The sequence below is a fragment of the Lepidochelys kempii genome, chromosome 16 (genome assembly GCF_965140265.1).
Source record: "Lepidochelys kempii isolate rLepKem1 chromosome 16, rLepKem1.hap2, whole genome shotgun sequence".
Taxonomy (NCBI): Eukaryota; Metazoa; Chordata; order Testudines; family Cheloniidae; genus Lepidochelys; species Lepidochelys kempii.
In genome coordinates this window covers 13,243,376-13,270,107 of record NC_133271.1, presented here as the reverse complement: position 1 = coordinate 13,270,107, position 26,732 = coordinate 13,243,376, and the positions used below count along the sequence as shown (strand labels likewise).

Genomic DNA, 26,732 nt, shown 5'->3' with positions numbered 1-26,732 from the left:
ATAGCTCAACTGTGTGTGTGTGTTTATTTATTCATTAAATCACTATTGGGAAGAGACCAGGCCTGGAAAACGTCAGCCCAGAAAGTTAGAAACGACTGGTAACCAGTGACTGGAATGGAAACGATGAAGCAACCTTTCCTGCAGCTGTCACCGCCGCTGCGGTTATTCGCGAATGCAGTTCACAGTCTCTAGCTGGTGCTTGCTTGGCCAGGAGCTCTCTGAAGACGGCACTCTTGGCCAGGAGCGGCTTTCCGCTGAAGTCAGCATTTCATAATTTATCAGGATCTCTTTCTTCGTATTTAATGTTCTGTGAATCTCCTCACCTGGCAGGGGGAGCTGTGAGATCTTGCCACGCTGTCCCATGGCGGCCTCGTTAATTATTTGGCAGGGGGTTTGACTCTCTGCTCATCAGCACAGCTAATAAGTTCTCTGGCAGCTGGCAAGCCTGGCAAGAAAGCTTGTGGACATGCATGTTCTGGCCTCATCTCCCAGGGGCTTTGCCTTCAGAGCATCGCACAGCATTCTCCATCAGCGCTGTTCATCTGGAGAGGTTGTTGGTGAATGTGAGGTGCTGGGGTCTGGCAATTCTGTCACTATGTCACCTAGACCTGCTCTGAGCAGGGTTAGGGGACACAGTGATTGAAACTCCTCCAGCAGCTTATCTATGCTGCTGCCATGATGGAGCTGGACCAGTGAGGGTTATGAAAAAAAGGCCAATGTGGAGACAGCCATTAGGTGGCCTAATGTCACAGGGCAGAGTTTCCCATCCTTTCCCATACTGGGGTCCCCCACCCATTGAGCAATACGAAAGGGCAGGTTGTTTCATACCTCCGTCAAGATCTCTTCTGAAGCTCATGACCCCTAGACTGGGAGCCCATACTGTAGAGCAGCGGTTCCCAAACTGGGGTTCGCAGAACGTTGCAGGGGGTTCGCCGGAAAAATTTCACTCATGGCGGCCAGAGGACCCCGGGTGTTGGAGGCAGCAGATGGGACCCGGTTGCAGGGCAGACGGCCCGAGCCCCAGAGAGAGCGGGGCCGGGCATTTGGGGCCGGCAGCCCGAGCCCCAGGGAGAGCGGGGCCGGGCAGTTGGGGCTGGCAGCCCGAGCCCTGCCCCCATCAGCGGGGGAGCCGGCAGCCCAAACCCCAGCGCTCCGTGTGGGGCCGGCAGCCCGAGCCCCAGGGAGAGCGGGGGCCGGGCAGTTGGGGCTGGCAGCCCGAGCCCTGCCCCCATCAGCGGGGGAGCCGGCAGCCCAAACCCCAGCGCTCCGTGTGGGGCCGGCAGCCCGAGCCCCAGGGAGAGCGGGGCCGGGCAGTTGGGGCCGGCAGCCCGAGCCCCGGCAGTCAGCGGGACCTGCAGCCCAAGCTCAGTGGAGCTCAGCTGACCGGGGTGGTCAACGGGGTCCAGCAGCAGGAGCGCCACGGAGTGCGGCGCCTGCAGCCCAGACCCCGGCGCGGGGCCAGCAGCCGGAGCCCTGTGGTGGGCAGGGCGGCAGCTGAAACGCCGGGCGCACAGGTGGCAGCTCGGACACCTGTCCTTGTTGGACAGGGGAAGTTGGCATCGAGGGCAGAGTGAGCAGGTGCCGCGCTGTACCTGGGGGGTGGGCCAAGCTAATTTAAAGGAGGTAGTCCTTAGAAATGTTCATTTTTAGGAGGCGGTTCACGAGACTTGACCTTTTAGTGAAAGGGGTTCGCGGGTTGTTAAAGTTTGGAACCACTGCTGTAGAGAGAAGGAAGAGAGGAAGGTGGGGAATTGTCCCCCTTACCACCTCCAGGGTTGGTTACCAAAGGAACTAGAGTCAGACAGCCTCATGCTATGATCTTGGTAAGTAGGGTTGCCGGTTTGGGTTGAAAATATCCCTGGAGGTTTCATCATACGACATAATCTTTCATTAGAGATTAATCTTCGATTCCTGGAGGCTCCAGGACAATCCTGAATGGTTGGCAACCCTACGCAAGTGACTAGCCTATGCCGCTGCGGCTGTTGTTAACTAACAACTAACTGCTGATGTTAGCAAGTTAGCTCCGTGCTCGCTTGGGTATAGCTACATGGGCTGTCCCGATTGCAGAATAGCCACTCCCTGAGAGTTGCAGCACTCTAGCTAGCCTAGCTCAAGTGACCACGTTGTGGAACAGCGTGGGGCTATGCAGTGTGGCTGGGCTCGCCGTCGATGCATGGGCTGCTGTATCCCCACAGCATAACTAGCTCCAGCATCTGCAGCTCTGGAGCCTCAGACCCCATCAGCCCCATCTGGCTAGCTCAAGCTTAAAGCATCCCTTAACGTGAGCGAGAGAGATTCGTGTGAGGGCAGGAGTCAGGTTAGAGGCAACACTCAGATTCCAGCTCGAGCTCTGCAGCGATGACAAGCCCTTAGCAGGGTCGGCGCGGTGCTGGGATGGGAGACCCAGTAGGAAGTCGCAGGTGCTATAGGAAATGGTGCTGGAGATATTGTAGATGGTGCTTTCCCCAGTGCCCTTAAATCGCATTGGGGGTGCTGTGCTGGTGGAGGGTGTTGTGTTATAGAGGCCAAAATTCTGATTATATGGCAGGTTACAGATTCCATGGCAGTTTTGTCAGACCAGGGCTGCTAACCCCAGGGCCTAGTTTGGATAATCAAAATGGGTCTGGTTAAATCCCCCTTGTGGTTTCCGTTGGATAGGACATTTTTCTTCCTTCCCAGACCTCAACTTTTCTGTAACGTTGCTGTGTGCTGTTAAACAGCTGCCTTATTCTACCCCAGGGGTGGCTGCCTTTCAGTGATGGGTGAAGCATTTACTCTTTGTCTAGTTTCTGTGTTAATTTTAGTGTGTGAAGAAGGCATTTTCATCCAGTCTCTTGGCTTTTAACAGCACTGGCAGCAATCCTGCTCTCCAAGGCCAGTTTGTGGGTAACTCCTGCACCCTAAGTGTAGCTTCCTTGGCAGATGGGGAAGAGACAGACCCATGACCCTGTCTCCCTCAGCACCAGCCAGAAGAATTTGCAAGCCGCTCAGGGGATCCTATGATGAATCATCCAAATGGATGTAGCCCGGGCATGTTCCCCATGCCTGCCTGGGGGCAATGAGGGCAATTGCACCATAGATCCCAAAGTTCCCCCCGGTGTCCGAGTAGGCTATTGCAGCTCCAACACCGCCCGTCATGGAGGGCTGTGGCCAAAAGCCACAGCAGAGCTCTTACATAAATTGTCCTTACAGAGCATCTTTCATGGGCCTCAGAACATTGCATGCCACGACAAGCTGTGTATGTGGAAGGAGGCCTTCTGTGTACAATAATGCATCCACCTCAGCAGTGGGACGTGGCAGCACCGTTGGCTGACAGTACTGTGACAGAAAGTGAAGAATACTGTATCCAACTGAAATCACACGGGGCAGGGGGGCTTGTGCGGGCAGCACCAAGACCTGATGCTAGCCAGTGTGCGACCGGTGTTAATGCTCAGCTTGGACTGCAGGTCCCCCGGTTGGAGAGTGTGGGGCATGGGGGAGATCAGTGCCTGCATACATTGAGTCCCCCAAACCTGTTTCTGTTAGTGAGGCTCCCTATATATGATAAAATGTGGGGGAGGACAGACAGAGGGGCCTGCAGGGCTAAATCCTGGGCTTCCAATGGCAGAGCGGAGCGACGGGCTTTGACCCACCCATTTGGCAGTTGCTCAGGATGTTGAATTAAGAACTTGTTTCTCTGATGTTCTGCCTGCCACTCAGAAAGCTTCAGGGCTGATGGCAAAATTGCCATGGATTTTGATGGCCGGTGAGCACTGGCTGGGGACATGGGTTCTGGTCCTGGCTCTGGCTCTGGCACTGGCCTGATGGATGACCTTAGGCAAGTCACTTTCCCTCTCTGTGCCTCAGTTTCGCCATCTGTAAAATGGGGATAAATGCTACTGACCTACTTTGTAAAGTGCTTTGAGAGCTACTGGTGAAATGTGTCATGTAAGGGCTAGATTATGATGCTGGTCAGGGCACACCCAGACCCATTTCGTGGTGAAGCCTGGTCTGTCGTGTGTCTGGGGCAAGGAGCAGTGTGGGCTGGGGCTGCAAGAGTGTGATGGAGGTATTCCTGGTGCTGTGCCCCCTGTCCAGGCCATGCCTCGCTGGCAGTCGCTCCTGCTGTTGTCACTGATGCTACCCACAGAATGGCCTTAACTTGTATAAAAGTTCCTGTTGGTGAGCATGGAGCTGGCTTCTGGCGTCCAGCTGGGGCCTGTCCCCTCTGCAAGCGGCATTTCTAAATGGAGAGGAGGGCACCCCAGCCTGCTCCCCTGCTCCATTTCCTTTCTCTGGAAGGAGATGGGGATTGCAGTGTGTCATTGCTCTTCAATCCTACCTGTGCTCTGGCCTCACCCAGGGAGTGATTGTGCCAGGGGATGCCTGTCCTGGCAGCTTTTTCTCGCTCTAGCCTTGGAGAAAGGCCCTTTCCATAGGTGTGGGGTGGGTCAGAGATTTCTGTTGTGGAGAAGGACCCGCAGGCTCCCATAGCCAAGTCGGCCCTGTTCCTCTGCATTGTCAGCACCATGCACACAGCCAGCAAAGGGGAGAGGTGAGCCGGCCCCGCGTGTACCTGAGATCCCCTCCACATGCCGTAACAAAGAGCCTTATCCGAGCGTGATTGGAACCGCAGTGATCCGTTCAATGCGAGCCCAGAAAGGGGTGCCGCTCTCCATCCGGATCCTATCGCTGTTGCTAAAGGCAGCTCACCCAGAAAAGAAGGGCATTGTGCCCGCCTTTGTGCAGGCAATGTAGCGAACACTGGGGGCAGTCAGCCATGCTCTGTTTGGGAAATGGGGGCACTGAAAGGGTCCTTCTGTGAGCTGACTAATGCTCGACCTTGGGCCACCAATTACAGCTGGGGCTTTCTCTCTTGGGGCACTCCGCCTCCCCCTCGTTCTGCAGGAGAGGCAGGCAGCCAGGGGGAAGCAAGCGGAACTGTTACGGGGTGGCTGTGCTGAAGATTCCCCCCTGCCGTGGAGTTGCCTGCGGATGACACATAGGAATTGGGTCCTGTCTCCTCTTGGCCCTGCATGCAGCGGGGGAAACGCAGCTGCACCTGCTGGGTTGGAGCTGGCATCAGATGGGAATTGAGAGCTGCGGGGAAATGGCCTATGTTATTTCCAGGAATGCTTTCCCGCTGGCTCATTGGCTGTGGAAAGTGCTTTCCCAGGGCAGATGCTTTCTCCCGTTTTGTCCATCCATGCGTGTTAAAGCCCTTTCTTTTTGGATGTCCTCCCATGCCCAATCTGGAGCTGACCCACAGAGCCAGGGACAGGCTGCAGGAGTAAGGGGTGGAAGCTTTGCTTTAAGCTGCCACAAGGGCATTGGCTGGAATAAACACCCCTGGAGAGAGAGGGAGTGTATGTGAATGCAAATTTATAATATCAAGCCATGCAGGGGGAGGGAGGGACTCCTGTTTCTTGGCATAGAGGGGGAAATTGGGACAAGATCTTGGAAAGGAGCCACGGGTCAGCAAGCGAGGTGGCACACCTCAGCTGCAGTGCTGTGTCCAGGTGTGAGCACCACACTTCGCAAAAGATGTGAATAAACTGGAGAAAGCTCAGAGGAAAGCAACAAAAATAAGACGTTTGGAAAAGCAGACCTGTGAGGAAAGGTGGAAAGAACTGAGTGTGCTTAGTCTGGAGAGCAGACGGTTGAAGGGGGCCTGATAAGTCTTCAGATGTGTAAAAGGTTGTTGTAAGGAGGTCAGTGATCAATTGCTCTCCGTGTCCACTGAAGGTAGGACAAGAAGTACTGGGCTTAAACTGCAGCAAGGGAGATTCATGTTAGAGATGAGAGAAAACTTTCTTGCTGTCAAGGTAGTTAAGTACTGGAGCAGGCTGCGGAATCTCTGTCACTGGAGATTTTTTAACAGGTTAGGCAAATACCTGCCAGGAATGGTTTGATATATTGTGTCCTGCCTCAGCGAAGGCGGAATGGATTGGATGGCCTCGCAAGGGCCCTTCCAGCCTTACATTGCTATCGTTCGGTGATACGTGTGACTCAGAATCTTCCCCAGGACCCCAACTCGCATGGACAAACTTAGGTGCTGTCTTCGTTAGAGAAACTTTCACTAATGTCACCACATCACTGGAGTTCCACCCGTGCAGGACCCCTAGGATGGAGACACACTGCACCTGCTGAAAAAGGGGCTTACCGTAGAGTACGTTGCCCCAGTGCCAGCCCGACCTGACACTGGTGCCGCATGTCTACACTGGGGGGAGGTGTTCCAGTGTGACTCCATCTCTGTGGTTACAATGCGGCCGGTTTCTCCAGTGTGAAAAAGCCTTTAGGGCATGTCTACACAACAGGCGCAGCTGCAGCTCTGATTGTGTGGGTGCTTCCTGCATCGAGGAATGGGTGTTTCCACCCCTGTAGATAATCCACTTCCCCAAGCAGTGGTAGCGAGGATGACAGAAGAATTCTTCCATCGACCGAGCCGTGTCTACACCAGGGGTTAGGTCAGCTTAACTTTGGCGCCCAGAGTGTGAATTTTTCACACCCCATGGCGGCATAGATAAGTCCATCTAAATTTTAAGTGTAGACCAAGGCTAAGAATAGGAGATATCAGCAAAGAGTGGCCCAGCTATGATGCTCAAATACCGGAAGTGAAAAACACCGAGTGACATTGCTTTGTCCCCAGATTTGAAATGATGAGCGGAGAGAGAAGAAAATGACTGGGAAAGAAGATAGATTTGTGGAGCCTTCTGTCTGGGTGTGTTTGGGCATTAAAGGAATCCCTAAAGCATCATCACAGCAGATCAGCTGCTCGCCCTAACCAGGGCTAACAGGATTACTCTGCTGCACTGGCGGGAGGAGGAAGAATTTTCGGAGTGAGGATTCTTGACAGGCTGCTGCTCGGCAGCCTCTCCTGGGAAGGCTACTTTGGGAAGAGAGATGAACTGGAAGACCTTCAACAGGGCACGAAACTGAATAGTAAATTTTGGGGAGAAGAGTCACTGGATTTTAGGCGATGGGGTAAAATAATTTTGCAACTTTAAATGTACAAAAGAGACACCCCCCCACACCCACCCCCCCAAAAAAATCCCAGGTCTTGTTGATTTAGAGGCTGGGGCCTGGGATATTTTTATTTCTGCATGTGTGCAACTTTTGATACAGCATGTGGGGATTACTGTCCTTTGCCCTGAGAGTGTGCTTTGTAATGGATGCATTTCCTTTTTGGGCATCATCACAGGGTGCTCTGCCTCTTTAAGGGGCCAGCACCCTGTTGAGAACCAGTTGGGACCTGGTAGTTTGCAAGTGGTCACATGACTGCCAGGTGAGCACCCGATTCCTATAAAAGCGGAAAGAGCTCAGTTGAGGGCAGAGTTGCAGCAAGCAGGTTGGTTTCTCTTGCAGGTGTGTAGCCAGAGGATGGGCCCCCAGACAGATGGCCTCAGGGAGGACTGGGGAAGAGCTGTCAGCAGAAGGCAGGCTCAGGGGAAGGAACAGGCTTGATGTGGACTTTGTGCTACCAGTTTTATTTGGAAGTAAAGCTTGAAGCCCTGAGAGCAAGGGTCTGAACGGACTCTGTCTGGGGCATGAGCCCACCCTGGGCTGGGGAGATGGGTCAGCAGCCGACATGCTCTTCCTTGTCAATTCTAAAATCTCTCCTGCCAGTAGAGAAAAGAGAGACTATTTGGCACTAAAAGAGAAGGACACCATCTCCTGTTACTGCTTCTCTCCACTCCCAGGGACTCACCTGTTCCTGACAAGGTGTCACTTTTCTCCTTGCTCCCTTGCGCAGAGCCACTGTCCTCTTCCACCTTTCTGGCGCTGCCAGCCTCAGGCAGAGCTGCAATGCCCCCAGCTTCCCTAAATAGCCAATAGAGGTCATTGCCGCAGCTGCACAAAGTGGGCCAGAGCTGTAGGCTGCATCTCTGCAGCACACTCCCTGTCAGAGGTGTCCAGGGGCTCGAGGCTCTGCTTGGATCTCCACCCCCCCCGGGAGAGTGGCTCATTATTACCCTGCTGCGCTGGCTCCTTTTTGCATGGATGCACTTTCACGTGAGCCAACGGAAGCCTCCCGAGCCAACCTTCCATGGAAATTAAAAGCACAGCAGGCAGAGAGGGGTCACGGGTGTCTCTCTCTCGTCTTCCCAGGCGTGCTGGCTGAGGCAAAAGGGCATCTCCTCAAGCTGAAGTCAGCAGAGAGAGTTCAGTGTGACCTGGAATTGGTCACTGACACGCAGCACGGGACTGTTGGGGGTAGAGGTTTCTGAAGTTGGGGAATGGGCACAGGCACTGCATCCTGTGCACAGAAAAACGGGTTTCAAGGATTCTCAGTGCGCCCATCACTGTATCTGGGCCCCATTGATAGCCCAGCCAGTTTGAGAGGCAGTGTGGTCCAGGGGAGAGGACATCAGACTGCGACTCAGGCCTGGGTTCTACTCCTCTCTTTGCCGTTGACCTGGTATGTGACCGTGGATAAGTCACGTCTCTCTGTGCCTCTGTTTCCCCTCCTACCCTTTGTTCCTCTTGACTGTTTAGATTGTAAACTCATCAGGTTGGGACTGTCTTACTGTGTGTGTACCGCGCCTAGCACAAAGGGGCCCTTATCTCCGATGGGGTCTGTAGGTGCTACAACGGGCTGTGTATCCCCCCACTCTAGAGCCAGCGTTAATTCCCTGCAGGGGAGGACAGCCAGGGGAAGGGAGAGCATACCTTCTTCTCAACTGTTTGAAATGGGCCGTCCTGATTATCACTACAGAAGTTTCTTTTTTCTCCTGCTGATAATATCCCAACTTAATTAATTGGTCTGGTTACAGTTGGTATGGCAACACCCACGTTTTCAGGTTATCTGTGTGTATATATATCTTCCTACTGTATTTTCCAGTGCATGGCTCCGATGAAGTGGGTTTTAGCCCATGAAAGTTTATGCCCAAATAAATTTGTTAGTCTCTAAGGTGCCACAAGTCCTCCTCGTTTGTTTGGTTTTTTTGCTGATACAGACTAACACAGCTACCACTCTGAAACCTGTGTTTGTCCTTGTTAATGATGTTTGACCCTGTACTGAAAGGTGAGCTAGCTAAAAACTACAGTGCTCCCCCATTCCTCTCTTCTGGTGTCACTGGGCGTCAGAGATGTGGAGCCCTGATGTGTTGGTTGAGACTAACAGCTCACTTCTGGTTGTGTGTTCTTCCGTTATTCGTGCTCCGTCTCTCCAATCATGGAACTGCATTTCGAGAGAAAGTTCCTCACATGCCTGCTGCTAGTGATTCTGTAACCAGCGCTTGGCAAGCCAGGAAAGTGCTTTGCCACCTTGGCCCCATGCTGGAGTTGCTCCAGTCCGGGGGAAGGGTGAACCAGTCATGGGCTTGCTCAGGTCTCTTAGTCCACCCTCTTTTTCTATATCCCAGTTACTCAGGCCAAGGAATCTCTGACATCAGTTAGTGGCTGAGATTAGGGGCTCTGAGAACTTAGCCCATCGGACCTGGCCTCTTAGCTGCTGATTTTCCTGCACTGTGATTGCATTGTCAACTGGGAACGAGGAGAGCTGGGTCTGAACATCAGCACGGGGTAGCAGGAAGGAGAGAACAAGGGAGCGCGCCCCAGCGGGCTGTTGGAAGTAGCTGAACTGTGAGCACCACCTGGACAGGCGATCAGGAGCTCAGTTTTATATCTCCTGTGAAGAGAGGCACCTGGTACCATGCATGCCTTGAAAGCCTTGCCAATGTCTGTCTGGTTCAGCCGCGCAGTGCTGCAGTGGGGGATGTGCAGGCCGTGTGCACCCCGCAGGGCCAGTAGCTTTCTGTGTGCTCAGAGCAGAGACGGCAGCTGCTGACTTGTCCCCAGAGGGCTCTGGAAGAAATGCAGCGGTCTGGTTTGGCAGCTGCACAGCCTGCCTTAGAGGGGCTTCACTGCTATCCTGGGCCTGTGGCTCCCCCCTTCAAAACCCGCCTTGTGTTCTGTGGGAATCACCATACCCCATTTCTGGGTTTATCAGCCGTTGCTTTGCCAGTAGCTGGTCACTGCCGGGGTGGTTTCCTCATGATATCTTCTGATAAAATAGTGACGTACTGGATATTCCTTACCCTTAGCATATGGGCGATCTGTAACCTGCCAGCCTAAAGGAATGTGCCACATCTTGGGTGACACACCAGGGAGTGAACCGGAGACCTCCAGACCTGAAAGCGTGAGCTGCTACAGCTTAAGCTAAAGTGCCAAGCCTCCTCTGTTGGGAGTGGGGAGGGCCTCAGAGCCTGGTCTCCAGCCCTAGCAGGAATGGCTGGTTTTAGCCCTGCAGCTCAAGCCTCAAAAGCCTGAGTCAGTTGACCCGGGCTCTGAGATTTCCTGCCAGGGGTGTTTTTGAAGTGGAGATGTACTCTTACAGGCTCATATCCTTTGTGAATGAGTCACAGCAGCGGGGACCTGTAACATACTCACCAATGGGTAGAAATGCATTGGAGGCTGTCTATTCACAGTTAGGTATGTGCCATCAGGGTGTGATACCCAAAGAGCCTCAAAGTACTTTCTACACACTAATTAATTTTGTCCCCTCACAATAAGAGCTGCACAGAACGCTTGTAACTAAACCCGAAGCTACCTGCAACTTGTTGCTCTGGAGTTTTGTCCCTGACTCAAAACTCTAGTCAAGTGCATGAGCCTAATCCAGACTTAGTGTGATCTTGAGTTGACTGATGATCTTGACTTCTCATTTATGCAAAATCTGGCACCTCCAGCTGAGTTTTTCTGAACAGCTTGTTTGTACCTGAAGAACAAAGAACACGGATTCTTTCAGAAGGGAGAGTTGAGGTGCAGGTCGCTCCCTGCCCCCATAGGGAATGAATCTAAAGCAAAGTTCTCGCCAGTCAGTCTGCTGTGATCAGCTCTGCTCATAACACACCTGCAAGGGAGGAGCTGAGTCACAAAGGGCCAGTTCTTCAAAGGTATTTTGGTATCTAAAGATGCAGCTAGGGAGTCAATGGAAGTTAGGGGCTAACTGGCTTGGGCCTGCTTGCAAATCCCACTAAGTACCTGTCTGCATCTTCAGGCACCTAACTACCTTTGGAACTCCAGCATGGAGAGGTTAGTGACCTGACTGCCAAGAGTTCAGTGCTGGCAGCTTCTACTGTTGTGACATTGAGGGTTTAACACCCAGCATGCTTGTCTTTTTTGAAAATCTGGACACACATGGCTTCTCAGGCCTGGCAGCAAGCCACATGGATAGACGGCGGAGGCCTGATTCCCAGTCCCTGGGTCTCTCTCATCTCTGCTCTCTGAAATGAGTTTAATATCTGGATGGGAAGGGAAGTTGGTAGTGTTGCTTGCTGTTTTTTACTTGACTGAAATAAACCTTCCGGTAAACCCTCAAGCACAACTTCAGCTGTTGGCATTGTGGGAATGGAGTCAATAAAATCAGTGTTCTTGCTGGTGGTTGCAAATAGTTAACAAACTGGAGGACAAAATAAACCCTTTAATAAACACTTTAGTCAAAGGCACTCCACACCTTCCTTGGTGCCAACCCTTAAAATCCAGGTCTATTACAGCCCTATGGATCCATCGAGGAATTCTCAGTGGGTGCACTCCAGCCTACAGCTCTAGTAATTGCTGGGGCAGGGGCTGAAGATGGAGAATGGGCCAACATCCCTGCATCCCCACAGCTCTGCTTTGCAAGCACTTTGAGATGTCTCTCATTTGCAGAACACATATTTGTTATGTAATAAGCATCAGGAATTAATGATCCACGCAGCAACTGAGAAAACTTGCATGCTAAGCACTCTTGGAAAAATAACTGCTTTTCGACTGATGGTATACGAGAATAAAACTCCATCCACCACATCCCGGGGCAAGCATGCTTGGCCTTGTTGTCTGAACTCCTGCAGGAGACAATACAACCAGCCTTCTTCCCCAAGTCCCTTTCCCTTTGGAGAGGTAATGCTTCCACCGCTCCTTATGAATCATGAGTTTAGCAGCTATGGCAGATCATCAATCAGTACTCTAGAGTCACCAGGACAAATCTTGGGATGTTTAATCTTTAATATTAGACGTGTTTAAAGCAGTGAATATTTCATGAAGGTGCTGTTGCATTTGAGCACATCATTAGCTGTCTGCTTCCTCCCCGCCCCCCCCTTTGCAGAGTGTTCTCTTCACAATCTTCGAACTGAACCCCTGTTTCCTTCCCTCTGCAAAGAAAGCGCTTATTTCAATACCCCTAAGACATTTTGAGGTCTTCCATAGGGCCCAAAGAAAGCATGGGTATTTTGTCAGTCTGTGTTAACTCTGTCTGGGGTATCCACACCCCATTCTGCCACAACATCTTTCCTTCACTCTGGCCATAGCAGGGTGTGGGCAGAGAGAACTAAAGGGAACGGTTTGCTTTGAACAGTCCCTCCACCACCCCCACCCCCCGCACACGCTCTGCCTGTGTTTAAGACTTAGTCCAATGCTCTGTCAAGTGAAGACAGGAGCTGAAGGGGAAAAGAAAGGGATGGGGTTGGAGGGAAAAAAAATCAACAAAAGCTTTTAACAGCGACTATATGTGCAAATCCAATTAATCTTTTATTCCACCATCTCTCGCTCCGGGTTATGTATTTCTACCAAACAAAGAATCAATCTGGGCCAAGTGTAGTTAGGTCTCTGGTGTGGAAAAATCATGACGCCTCCACTAATGCTGTCAGGAGGGGAATGGGGTGGGGGGGAAATCGGAGAATGAGCCCTTGAGGTAAGGAGGCAGAGAGAGCTTGGAAGAAGAAGGGAGAGGCAGAATAGGGCAGTAGATCAAAAAAGACTGTTGGTACCATCATGTATCCTTTGTGGGAGGTGGAAAACGGGCAAGAACCAGGACTGCTGTGATGGGCCTGAAACCTTGCAGTGAGAGGAGGACTTCAAAAGAGTTTACAATTAGAAGCATGCCGTGGTCCAGGAGATTAGGGGGGCAGAGAGATGATTCAGGATTGCTGCTTGCCAGGAGGGGCTGGTGATGAGATAAGAGGCACCTTGTCCTAGTGTGAATCCAGCCCAGATCAGGAGGGGACGAGAGGCTATTTCCACCTGTGGAGTGGGATGCTGTTCTTTATTGTGAACTGAATTGGTCACAGAACAGCCCCTAGCATACAGATTCATGACCCTAATTGGCATCCAGTTGCAACCAGCTGACAGGGTCAAGAATGTCACAGGGGAGGGGACTTCCCTTGGGGAAGAGGTGTTGCCTGCTTAAGGGACTGGGACTTTACCCTTTGGGAGGAGTATTTCATTCCGCTCTGCTCCATGGGCCTGAGCCACAGCTGGAGTGCCTGGCTGCTGCACTGGTGAAAGCCAGCAAACCCCTGCTGTCCCATACATGTCTGTAGCAAGGAGGAGATGCAAGGTTCTGTGCACCCTCAGTTCCCAGTGATTTCAGTGTCCGCTGAGGATGCTCAGGGCATTGCAGGATTGGGCCTCAGGTGCTGCTAGCCGAGTGAGCTGTGTCTTCTACAGAATGATCAGGATCAACTCCCACCAGCGGCTATTCTGTCTCTCCCCCCCACTTTTGTTATGTGCTCAGCTGCATTGCACTGAAGCTCCAGGTAAAGCAGGAGCCGACAGAATGGCACGCTTTGGGGGAGCTAGCCGAGACTAGAGATGCTGCAGGGGTTCTCTCTCTCCCATGCGCGTCACCCTAGCTTCTAGGTAGATTCCAAAGGGCTCTTGGACCCAGGAGGGGCCGTGGATGGAAGGGATGGGGCAAGGAATGCTAGAACGGCCAGCTGTGGATGAACAGGGAGAGGAATGGTGGTGTGGGAGAGCCACATACAGTTACTCCTCATGCGCTCTCTGCAGACAGAGGTTGAATCTCTCTCCTTTCCCTTTCAGGTGAGTGCAGCTGTCATGAAGGCTATGCCCCTGACCCAGTGCATCGGCATCTGTGTGTGCGCAGTGACTGGGGGCACAGTGAAGGGTGAGTGGGGCTGGTAAGGTGGGCACTCACCCCCAGACTGCCCCCTTGGGTCCAGGCTGGCATCATCAGTGGCACACACTGCCCAACGGTTCAGTGCAGATCCAGGGTTACGTTGCTGCCTCAGTTTCCCCAATGGGCTTTTAGTGAGTTCAGTGAGGCTTTCACGTAGTGAACAATGCCCCTTCAGGGATCTAATTCATGTAACTAAACACTGAATGTGGCAGGCAGGCAAGCAAGCTTTCTGCCCAGCGTCCTAGCTGGGGGAGCGGCAAATGTCTGCCCGAACCGAGTCCATTTGCCTTCTCCGTCCAGGCTCCTTACCTGTGAGGCCTTCTCAAATCGAGACCCTCTTCTGGAGTTGGGCTTCTTGCCACCAGCTGGGGAAGGGTTCCTTCTCTGGGCTCAGGGATCCCACAGAGCTTGAATTACCGCAGTGCTTCTCTGGATCTGGATCACCTGCTGCTGTCTGATAAAGTCCTTTCACTGGGACCAGCTCTCTGGATGGACTTGTCACTGATGGCACCTGCCTTTTGAAACACATCCCCTCCAGGAGTACCTTTCGTCAGTCCCCTTTCCTGGGGAGTTCCCCTCAGCAGTCCCTTTCCTCCAGAGCTTCTGGAACCTTCTGACTGAACCCTCAAGCCTTTATTAAGCCCAGGTGTTCCTTAGCTAATTAGCTGCTGCCTGGCCGCCTATGCAATTAAACGACTCACGGGTGGATCTGGCCGGGTTCGTTCTCTTTAGCAGAGCCTGTCACAGCTAGTCTAGCCCGTCAGATGGTCAGGCACCCTGTGACGGGTGCTATGAGCCCTTAATGTTAGGAAAAACAGCTTTACCTTTCTCCCAGATCCCCTTGCTGGTGTACCAATTCCTCATGTGTATAGTTGGCTCTAGACCCACCTGTTGGCATCACTAGGTGAGCTTGTCCCTGGGTGTTTACCTTTCCTTGCCGGTTGACATGCGGTGCTCTCTGTCCTCTGTCTCTCAGGCCTTGGCCCTACACAACGCTTGAAAGGGGCTACGACTTGGTCACAGGAGAGCAAGCACCCGAGAAGATTCTCAGGTAAGCTGAATGGCTAGTCAGTCAGTCTGTTGGGAGTTGGAGCACTTGGCTGCCAGGGCACATTGGGTCTCTTTGGGAACCACTCCAGCAGGCTTTGCAGTCACTAGCTCCTGCTGCCATCTTGTTCTTCTCCCTGTGCTGCACTGGCTCTGTTCGTAGTCAATGAGTTTGGAAGACCTTCGGGGGGTGGGGGGGGGGGAAGGGTTTGACCCTCCGGTCACCATCCCCTTTGGCATGCACCTGGGTCAGGAAGCAACCGAGGAAAGTGTGAGCTTCCTAGCGATCCACTCTGTCCTCCAGATTCAGAGGGGCCAGTTTGCCCACTTGTGCTCAGGCTGCCCTTCTACCCCTCTCCCTGCTCTCACCTGTTCTGGCTCCGTTCCCCAGTGTTGGCTTTCTGGAGCAAGATACCAAACAGGCTCCGTAATCCACCCCACCGTACCATCCAACCAGCCTCCAGACGTTCAGACACTGAAGAGGGACCTAGCGTTTGCCCTGTATTTCATGTGCTTACGCTACGTTCTTGCCTCTCTCTCAGGTCCACTTATAGTTTGGGTCAGGGCCTCTGGCTACCTGTCAGTAAGAGCTTCGTGGTGCCTCCTGTGGAGCTTTCCATCAACCCTCTCGCCAGCTGCAAGACAGACGTCCTGGTGACGGAAGACCCGGCAGACGTCAGGTAGGGGACCAAACTGTCTTGCGGAGATGACTCTCAATGCTCCTTGTAAGAAGCTGAGATGCAGTACCCCTCTGGTGGGATGTCTTCCTATCTCCAGATGGGACTTTCTCTTGGGCTGAGTGCGGCTTTGAGTTCTTCAGTGTTGACCTGGCCATTGGCAATCCTGCACATGAATCAGTTTCTTGAGGGAGAATGTGTTTTCCATGCCCGTGTCTTCTCCAAAAAACCTTTCTACATGCTTGAGTCAGTGGAGAGCCACCTTCATTGTAGATGATATGCATGGTGGGAAGAGGCCTACACGGATGCTGTTAGGTTGTTTAGTTCTTCTGAGCTTAGGGCTGGCCTACACACACAATTGCTCAGATTTTAACTGAAGGTGTGTTTTCAATCCATGCAGCTAAACTAGTGCAGATGTTGGATGGATTCTCTTAAATTAAACCAATTGAAACCTGACTTATACTGATGTATCTTACATCAAAGCATTCACCAGTGCGAGCTAAATAAGAATAAGGGGTCAGGGATGTCAAGAGCTCAAGTGGCTAGCAAGAATCACATGCTCTTATTTGACTGTGACAAGCACAAGTGGGGAATGCTCTTTGCAAGGCAGGGAGTGGAGGGGAGAGATTGCTTGCTTGACTTGGCAAATGGATTATTCATCTTTCAGAAACGCTCATAGAAATGCCAGCAGTTCTCCTGGGTATTAAAACATTAGGCACTGGCTCCAGGCGGAGAGAGAGAGGATTGGCAGACACGTACTCAGACTGTCTTATACCCCTATGCTGCAGCCTCCAGCACTTGGCTGTGGGGTCAAAGCTGGTCCCTAGTGAACAGAGCCCACCTTGCCTTGTCTTGTTTTTATACATTTTTCTCCTATGCTTCTCTGTAAACTCGGTGGATTTTGTTTGGCTTCCCTGGCGTGGCTCACTCTGTTCCCCAGACTTTGGTTGGTTGGTACTGGTCTAGTTCAGAAGCTGGATCTAAGGGAACCTCTGCTGGGTGAAGGAGAAGTGTACTGAGTGTGGGCTGGGAAGCAGAGGTGTTCTGTGGTTATAAGTGTTACCTTGGGCAAGTCACGTGTCCACCGTGTGCCAGAGAGAAAACTAAGTATAGGACAGGGCCTTAGAGACTGCCCCTGCTGGCGCTGTGATGGCTGTCAACTGAACGAGGTTAACCTGGGTGCAGGGCAAGTCTCACCCCACCTTGTACATGAGGGTTTAGCTATGCTGCCCTCCTAACTATGGAAGTGTGAGCTCCCCTTCTTATACCCCTACCCTCAACCATCATGAGTCTCCCAAATCAATCCCTGGGTGAGAATAAGCTAGTTGGGTTCTATTGAGACCTCAGGTTCTTTTTTTCTGGTAAGACTTTCCTCATGAATGTGAGACCTCACTTCTCTACCCCATGGATCCTCATCAGTGTTGCAACTCTATCTTCGAACATTCAGACATCCATCCATCCACTCACTCAAGAAAGGCGATGGTCAGGTGTGCATCCTCTCTTCCTTCACCGACAAGCTAGGCACAAACCCAACCTAAGGAGAGCAGTGTTGTCTAGTGTGCTGAGCAACCAACTGGGAGTCAGTACTCCTCGGTTCCATCATTTTATCACAATGCCCCTGCCCTTTCCTCTCTGCCAACTAGCCCACTTCTCCAATAGTCGTCTTTGCTCCTTCTTTCCCTTTGCTTCCCAGGTGTCTGGCTGGTGGGTCTTGCCCACATGCTGAGGGCCTAACTGATCTCCAGATTTCGGGTCGGGAAGGAATTTTCCCCCAGATCAGGTTGGCAGAGACCCTGTTTTTTTGTTTTGCATTCCTGTGCAGCATGGGGCACTGGTCACTTGCTGGTTTAAACTCGTGTAAATGGTGGATTCTCTGTAACTTTTGACGTCTTTAAACCATGATTTGAGGACTTCAGTAACTCAGCCAGAGGTTAGGGGTCTATTACAGGAGTGGGTGGGTGAGGTTCTGTGGCCTGCAATATGCAGGAAGTCAGACTAGATGATTGTGATGGTCCCTTCTAGCCTTAAAGTCTATGAGTCTGCTTATAGAACACCTCCCTTACCTTGTCTGTAAAGACACCACCCTCCCCTTCAAATCCCTCCTGAAGATCTACTTTGACCATGACACCTACAAGGCATCTACCCCCTGATGTAGCCATTGCTAGCTGTCTGTCAGGAAGAGCTGCTGTTCATTCATGTAAAAATGTAAAGTCAAGTTATCACAGAATATAGAATATTAGGGTTGGAAGAGACCTTCACAGACTGGGCAATGCATGCGCCTGGAGGTTCATGTCATGCCCAAGGTCATGCAAGAAGTCTGTGGCAGAGCCAGGATGCCAGCCCAAGAACTCCTGACTCCCCATTTTATACTTTAGTTTCTGGGCTCACTGTTCCTACAAAATAATATACCCCAGCCTTGAAGGGCTGTTGTGAGTTGCTCACTTTGTACCAAGCACTTTGTGGTGCTGGGGTGAAAGGTGCTGGGGAAGGTTTAACATGTTTGTGCACTTTAAATATCTCCCAGCACATCTAGCCAGGAGAATATTGTCTCTCTCCACCTCCAAATTTAGTCCAAGCTATTTTAATAAAAGCAAAGTCTATTAAGCTTGGTTTTCTCTTGGCGGCAGTAAATCTCTTCAAACACTGATCCCTATGGGAGATTCCTGGGATTACTTGCCACTGCAGAGGGGGTGAAAGAGCAACAGAAGGGGATGGAGGTGAGGGGAAGCTTCAGGTGCCGAGAATGTCACTTGCTCCCTGGTAAATGAAACTTGAATCTAGAATTGTGGATATAAATATTGGAGTGACCCAGGTAAAATAAAGGGAGAACAGTTCACTGAGCTTGACTCTGACATGCAGGAGGTGCTAAATTATTAAAACTTTAATAAACGTAATAATAAATATTTGATGTTGAATTATGGAAGTTTTCACAGATACAGTGGAAACCGAAAAATGATCTATTATCTCTGCATTAGAACTTAAACACTGCTCAAACAGGGATCAGGCTGTCAGCTCCAGGGCCCGGGTGTCCCATGGTGGATGACAGCCAAGGTGATGCACGCGTAGGTTGGTGTTACAGGTTCTCTAATGCAGTGACGGGTGCAGTGGAATCACGTTCCAGTGCTGGAGGTTCACTGCAATGCTGAGAATAGGTGATGGAGTTACATCCGGTATTAAGAAGGCTTGGTGCTGTCCTATCTCAGCACTAGAGGTTCTCAAGTGCTCTCTTGTAATAAGAAAGCTACTTTGAAAGCTTAGCTGTTTGGGAAATAATCAAATATATTTTCCCAGTTCCTTCACTTTGTCCTTGTGGACTGAGACACACTCAGGGCATGTCTACACGTGGAGCTAGGTGTGCATGATTCCCAACTCGTGAAGACATCCTTGGGCTAGCACTCGGAGCTATCACACTCAAAATAGTAGTGTAGCACGGGCAGTGGTGAGCAGTGGTACAGGCTAGCCGCCCTGAGTACAAACCCATGCGGACCCCATGGGTATGTAGTTGGGGTAGCTTGCTTGTGCTACCGTGGCTACACTGTTCTTTTTGGCATGCTAGCTCAGTGAGATCTAGTGTGCGTATGTCTGCGCAAAGTTGGGAATTACCCCCCTATCTCTAAGTCGAGACATAGCCTCAGAGTGATAGTCTGGGAGGGGAGATACTGAACTTGTCTCTCAGGGCTGTAAATCCCCAATACTGACCTGTAAGACACAACCTGCCATTGGAGACTCCTGGGTATTTTACGGTAATATAGTAACCGTACAGCAGCTGGGTCTTTGCCCTTGGAGCTTCCCATTGCAGAGCTGTAATACGGAGGCAGTAGTGCAGTCGTGTCTCTGGATTGCAATATCCCACTGATTGTGTTGGAATGCATAAGCACTAATGCGGTCCCATCTCAGCGCCAGGGCTTCTCCTGTTCAGTGCCGAAATGCATTAACTGTAATGCAGCTGTGTCTTGGTGCTGGGAGAGGTTCCCATTTGCTGTACGGTAATACGGTGGCAGTAAAACAGTCATGTATTTCTTTTATGTCCTTGGTAACAAGTGTGCCACATTCCTTCAGGCCTTTGATTAGTCTGTCCCCTTTGGCTTGGGGGTCACTTGTCTCTAAGAGTTTAATGGAGGGAAATTGCAGGGGGGCTAGTTTTGAAGAAGCATGTGAAGTCTTTACAACTCTGAGGGGAAAGGTCTGAGTGTGGCCTTGTGTTTTTATGAAGACGCCGGAGAGTGTGTAAAGAATAGATGGAGATCTGCCTTTCAATGGCTGTTCAGTGAAGTGCCTACTCCAGCTTCCTGCCGGCATTCAGAGGGAACGTTGTACTCGTTCGCTGCTCTGCTAAATAGCTCAACAAGAGAGTCAGCTGCATGTCCCAGCTGTTAGCTGCAGGTCTGGTGAAAGGCCCTAGATAGCTCAATGAGTTTCAAGTTGTGACTTAGAGAAGTTGTTATCATAGAAGTTAGAGATGGAAAGGACTATCAATTTGTTTAGACCCCATCTCTTTGGCAATGCAGGATTGTTCCCCATGTTACATTTTTTTACCGGAGATGAGCTGTGATATAACTTTGCATGCATCACTTACAATGGTGTATTGTTTTAATTCTGTGCACCATAAATTAGGCACATGCCTTCTTTTATGGTTAATGAAACTTGAATGTATAATTAATATACTTGCATGTATAATTCATCAGGGACTGCATTACGTGTCCCCTCCTCAGCCACACAATATGATCCATTGTATGATGTTGATATCAGTTTCATGTCATTGCATGGCCATACACAGATTGGAATCTGTGTTATTGGGCATTTGGCCCAGTGCATTATGGGGCTGTTCACCTAGGTCTGAAGCATCTGGCATTGGCTGTGCTAGAAGCAGAGTACTAGGCTTGATGGACTCTCCCAGATTCCTCTCCACTGATGAGGCCAGCAATCAGTATTTGTCTCCCTTTCTTAAAACATCTGTTAATTTCCTGCTCTCCCGCATCTCTGTGTTTTTTCCCATGTTGCTCGCTGTGAATGAACTGACCTCCGTGCCCTGGCTTGCAATCCACATCTCTCCTCATGCTAATCCCACATTTCCCACAAGTTGCAAGTTCATAATATCCAAACCCTTATTTCTCCCCTCGGTGTCTCCCAGAGTGCATTGCCTTCTCGATCTGTGCCAGCACGCTCTGTTGGGACAGAGACTTTCTAAAGCTTTATGTATTGCACAGCGCCGTGAATGTTATCAGTTCATTATGTACCTGGCAAGCCTTGCACTCCCAATGTAATTTCTCCACTGAATCCCCCAGCTGTAGTTTAAGCTGGTCTATGGTTGGTAAAAAATGGTGTGCAGTACTGGGGCAGCATGGTGTCTATAGAATTATAGAAATAAGGGGCTGAGAGGGACCTTGAGAGGTCATCTAGCCCAGCCCCTGCACTGAGGCAGGACCACTCCTGACAGATGTTTGTCTAAACTGTTCTGAAAAATCTCTGATAATGTGGAGCCTCCCTAGGAAGCCTATTCTACTATTTAACTATCACTATTAGGGAAAAGAGTCTAACTATATCTAACCTAAATCTCCCTTCCTAAAGATTAAGCCAATTGCTTCTTTTCCTACCTTCAGTGGACTTGGAGAACTGTTGATCTCCATCCTCTTTACAACAGCCCACAACATACAGGAGACCGTTATCAGGTCCCCAACTCAGTCTTTTCTCAAGACTGAACATGCCCAGTTTGGGTTTTTTTAAACCTTTCCTCATAGGCTGTTTATCACTTTTGTTGTTTTCCCCTGGATTCTCCAGTTTGTCCACATCTTTCCTACAGTGTGATGTCCAGAACTGGACACAGTACTCCAGCGGAGGCCTCACCCATGCTGTCTTACAATATAACACAGCTGTTATACACCCCAGAATGGTATTAGCCCGTTTTGCAACTGCATCACATTGTTGACGCATATTCAATTTGTGTCCCACTCCAATCCCTAGAGTCTTTTCAGCAGTACTGCCACCTAGCCAATTATTCCCCATCTTGTGGGTGTGTGTTTGATTTTTCCTTTCTAAGTGTAGTATTTTGCATTTGGCTTTATTGAAATTAACCTTGTTGATTGTTGATCAATTCTCCAATTTGCTGAGGTCGTTTTGAATTCTAATCCTGTCCTCCCAAGTGCTTGGTGTCATCCACACGTTTCCACTCCGTTATCCAAGTTATTAATTAAAAAAATTGAATAGTACTGGACCCAACACAGACCCCTGAAGGACCCCACTAGATACGCCCAGCCAGTTTGACATATGTAAATGATACTGACAGATTGTTTCCAGTAGTGGAAAGGGGAATAATTATGACCTAGAAAATGGTTAGCTCCGGTGAGCATTGTCATAGGTGAGCAGAGACTACATGGCTAAGGAGACTGAGAACGGGAGAACCTTTCACCTCTGGGATCAGTTCAAATCCAGACCAGCTCTATTGACCAAAAATCGATATATCAGATGCCAGTACTGGGGGAGGGATAGCTCAGTGGTTTGAGCATTGGCCTGCTAAACTCAGGGTTGTGAGTTCAATCCTTGAGGAGGCCATTTAGGGATCTGGGGTGAAAATTGGGGATTGGTCCTGCTTTTGAGCAGGGGGTTGGACTAGATGACCTCCTGAGGTCCCTTCCAACCCTGATATTCTATGATTCTAGGGCTGTTTGGCAACTTGTGTGGAATGAGTGGATTGTCTTCATCCAGAATTTACCGAGCAATTGTCCACATCACAAACCAAAGCAATTAGCTTTGTTGCTGACAGTCGGGCCAGAGGGGATCAAGGATTGAATGGGCCATAGAGCCTGAACTCCCCTTTTACCCCTAAATGGTCCCTGTGGGATCTGGGGTTAGAGCGGATCAAGGATTGAATGGGCCATAGAGCCTGAACTCCCCTTTTACCCCTAAATGGTCCCTGTGGGATCTGGGGTTAGACACATTGGTGGGTAAATAGGTAGGGGATTCGTGCACCTTCTGCTGCCCATGCGGTCTGGGTTGAAGCTTTTGATCTCCTTTTCTTTTCACACCTGCCGATTGTCTGTGCTCGGTTATTTATTAATATATTTTTTTATGTTCTCCCCTCTCCAAAGTGCCGGTTTCACGCACTCCGACTTTGTCACTGATTCCAAAGAAAAGTTTCTAATTTAGCCCGAGCAGCTATAAATCACAGGAGCAGAGCCTCTGCTTCCAGCTGACATGACTTACAGCTCTATCGTTATGGCAACCATAGAAACAAATAAAAGCCCTGCTTTTGCTTGACAAGCCTTTGAGGTGCCCTGATGGAGAGGCAAGTGTTCAGCAGAAGAATGAATTTTTTTTAACTCGCTGTCGATTCATCTCCATTTTGCTCCCAAGTGAGCCCCTTTGCTCTCTGAATTCTTTGGCCAATCAACAGGTTGTTGTTTTTTTTCTCTCGCTTCTCTCACTACTGCACATGCTTCTTCCTTTCGACGGCAGGACAGAGAGGGAGCTCCGTCCGCCGTCTCCGAACTTACCCAGCCGAAAAGGGGAACGCTGCAGGAGCACGTGCTGGCTGAAGCCACAGATTCTATCCCTGACTCAAGCTCTGCTGCTGTCCTGGTGGGTGACCTTCCAGCTAGTCGTTTCAGGGAACGTTTTCCAAAGCACCTAAGGGTCAGATTTTTAAACGTTATTTAGGGGATACTGCACTCAGCTTTGCAGTGCCTGAGACCCGTTTTCAAAAGTGACTTGGGCACTTTGGAAACTTGCTCAAATTGAAAGTCAATGGGATTGTAGCTCTTCAGTGACTTAGGGCACTTTTTGGGTGGGGGAAACACACTCTTCACCTCTTTCTGCCTTAGTTTCTCCATCAATAATAGGAGGATTATAATGCCCACCTTGATAAAATGCTTTGAGATCTGTGCAGAAGGGTGAATGCTCTATTGGTGACAATTATTCTATGCAAATGGGCTGGGGTTATTGGATGGTGCACGCCAGTGATGGATGGGAAGGACGTGGCTGATTACAGGGCCTGCAATATCCTGCAATATCCCGCTGCCTGCAGAGACTGGGAAAATGCTGGCTGGTGTCATGTTAGATTCCTTTTGTTCGCATTTTTACTAGTATTCCTTGTATGGTACTGCCCAGGGGCCCTGACAGTGATCCGGACCCTCTTGTGCTAGGTGCTGTGCACAGACAGTCCCTGCTGCAAGGTGCTTACAGCTTAAATAGACAAGACAGGCTGAAGGTGAGAGGGGAAGTGATTTGCCCAAGGTCACCCAGCCGGTCAGTGGCACAGCCAAGAATACAGTGTAGGTCTCCTGAGTCCTAGTCCAGTGCCTTATCCATTGAACCACACAGAACTGATTCCAGGATCTACTCTTGAGCTGGCTTTTCTTGGTGCAGCATAGAATGGTTTTCCAGCTTCTTCCCAGTCGCACACTCTCTCTCTCTCCAAGTTCACTCATGCTATTCTGCATTTCCCCGTTCTGCCTGAGTGAACCATTCATCTTGACACCACCTGCTTGTCTGCAGGATCTTAAGGAAACAAGGCTGGCCAGGCAGCGTGCCAGGGCTGGGGTTATTGGATGGTGCACGCTAGTGATGGATGGGAAGGACGCAGCTGATTACAGGGCCTGCAATATCCTGCGATTTTATGATAGCTCTGTGCCCCTTGGAGTCACAGCGGGTGCTGAGGGGAAATCGAGTCCCCTGCAGCCTCCTATATAGAAGATCTGTCTGATAGGCCCCCTGATAGAGAGGTTTGGCTTCGGGACATTCCAGGCATCAGGGGGGAAGAGGTTGCTGAGGGAGATGCTTTTCCGGTAAGAAACCATTTGCTGCTGCTGGAAGAGAGAATGGGCGAGCGCAAAGCAAGGCCTTTATCAGCTCCTTTCATCAATGGCAGCCTTGAGCCGCGAGGAGCTACCTTCAAAGACTATTGCTCTGTCGATAATGGCAGCAGCCAGCACCAATAAAAGTGGCCCTGAGCCCCTGACAGCAGGTGCTGGTGATGAATGGACGGCTTAACGTGATGAAGCAAATTGATCATTGCATCACCGACCACAACTTATTCATTTCTGAAAAGAGGGTGATTCATTACCTGGCATGTCACGGTGGCTCTGTCATCGCCAGAGATAACAGCCGTGTTGCACGGGCTGATGGCTTTCATCAACCTGGCGGGCTCCTTATTTCCAAAGGGAGCGGGGGAGGGGAGCTCCAAGTCTTTAAAGCCGGGATAGGGACCATCTGTGGACAGCATCTCCCAAAAAAAACCACAGAACAGGAGAGGCCTTTGCTGAAAGACAACTGAGAACGCGTTCCAGTCCTGTGCTTGTAATCTCCCCTGACAGGGTCCCGGCTGCTCCTTGGAATTCTTCCTTGCCTCCCAGTTTGATTTATGAGAGCAGATGAAAAGAGCCAGCTATTTCTAGCTTGGCTAAGGGATGACTAAGTAGGGACCTACCCTTGTGAAAGCACTTTGAAGGATGTAAATGCCAAGGCAGGATAGGAATTATTTAGGGCTGTACAATGTGGTGTAATTCAGTTGATGATCAGATGATGTTAGTTAAAAAGAAAACTTATGCTGAAAGCCACCTATGAATTGCCCAGCTGGGCCAGAACCGAGGTCCATGTATCCTGTCTCTGAGTAGAGCTGCTCTGAAATTGTTTTGTCGGAAAATGCTGATTTGCTGAAGCAAAATGTTTTGCCAGCTCTGTGGCAGATTTGACAAAACGTTTGCCGGAACACAGACAAGTTTTCACTGGAAACCTGATGGTGTTCCGGGATCGAGAGCTCCACAGCAGGGAGCCTGGCAGTCCTGGGAACCCCAGCTGGAGGCAGGTCTCTGGGGGCTGCTCGGGTCCCCCTCTGTGATAGGGAGCCCTGCCAGCCCCTGGACCCCTGCCTGGAATGAAATTGAATTGGAATAAAATCCTGAATCGGGATGAAAGCAAATTGGAAATACAAAACCCCTAGCGAACCATTCCCTCACCCTCAAGTTTTGGCCAGCATCATTTGCTTCCAAGGAAGAGACAAGAAAGTTATGAAATAACCTGCACCTGGAGAAAGTTTCTTCCTGATCCCAAGCATTAGAAGTTGGTTCATGCCCTGAAGCATGGGGGTTTATATCCCTTCCAAAGCTCTTGGGGTTTGTTTCTATTCTTTGTTGTTGTTGTTTTTAATTCTTGCTATTGTAACTCTTAGTCTTCTTGTCATTAGTATAAAAGTCCTTTTTAATTTTTTTTTTTAATCCTACAAAATTCTCAGCCTCTTGCCACTGAGTTGTAAAACTCCACCCCAGGAAAAGTGACAGAAGCATTCTGGGCCATTTAAAACCACTTTGGAGCAAACTTTAGCAAACCCAGTGCCATAGAGACCAACCCTGCAAAGTCTCAAGAGATGGTTTGGGTTTTCCCTGAGTCTGATTGCTGTTTGCATTGGCGCTGATGCCTCAGCGTCAAGAAGGGAAAAAAAACGAACTAAAAAAAACCTCCCCACAGATGTTGTTTAGATATTTATTGAGCCAATCTAATAAATAAAAAAAGCTCTTCAAATGTGAACGTATTTGTAATGCTCTTTTGTTTTCTCTGGATCTTTTCATTACAAGCTTTTAAAACACTGTTATTGGACTCTGCAGCTTCCCCCTGTTTTACCCCAGATCTTCAAAAGAAATGGGGGATGACTTCTTCTGTTTTTGTTACTATTCATAACGATGGACACACACTATGCTAGCATCCACAGGCTTCCCACTCTGCTCAGCTGTCCAAACACCGAGGAAGTCCTGGTTTCATTCTCCTTCAAACAGCCTCTTTGTTGTGGGAAGGGGACTGAACAGACATCATGAGAAATATACGAATACAATGTGTGCAGGGAGGGGCATTGAAGTGATGCAAATACTCAGTGCAGCTGGAGAGCTGCCCGATAGCACAATCCAAAAACTACTTTGTCATGAAAGGGGTTTTCTTCTTCTTCTTCTATTTCTTCTTCTCACCCTACTTCCCCCCCGCCCCCCCACTGCCACCTTTAGTGGTGGTATTTAGGGATAGAAAATTAAGACAGAAAATATCATAATGGCACCATATCGGTGTTCTCAAATTTCATTGCACCACAACCCCTTTCTGATGACAAAACAATCTATATGACCCCAGGAGGGGGAACACCAAAGTTTGAATCC

At 50.2% G+C, this 26,732-nt stretch overlaps 1 protein-coding gene across 3 annotated transcripts in view; it reads left to right on the top strand.

Moving 5' to 3' along the window:
- The window catches only part of ASTN2 (astrotactin 2), a 602,974-nt gene that overhangs the window by 248,906 nt on the left and 327,336 nt on the right, over window positions 1-26,732 (top strand). For 2 of the 3 annotated variants that reach the window (XM_073314892.1, XM_073314893.1), the window contains exons 8-10: window positions 13,780-13,864; window positions 14,853-14,927; window positions 15,466-15,603. The exons of the other annotated variant lie outside the window; for it this stretch is intronic. In XM_073314892.1, coding sequence (XP_073170993.1) covers window positions 13,780-13,864; window positions 14,853-14,927; window positions 15,466-15,603 — 298 coding nt within the window. The remainder of the gene's footprint in view (window positions 1-13,779; window positions 13,865-14,852; window positions 14,928-15,465; window positions 15,604-26,732) is intronic. 3 annotated transcript variants of the gene reach the window in all.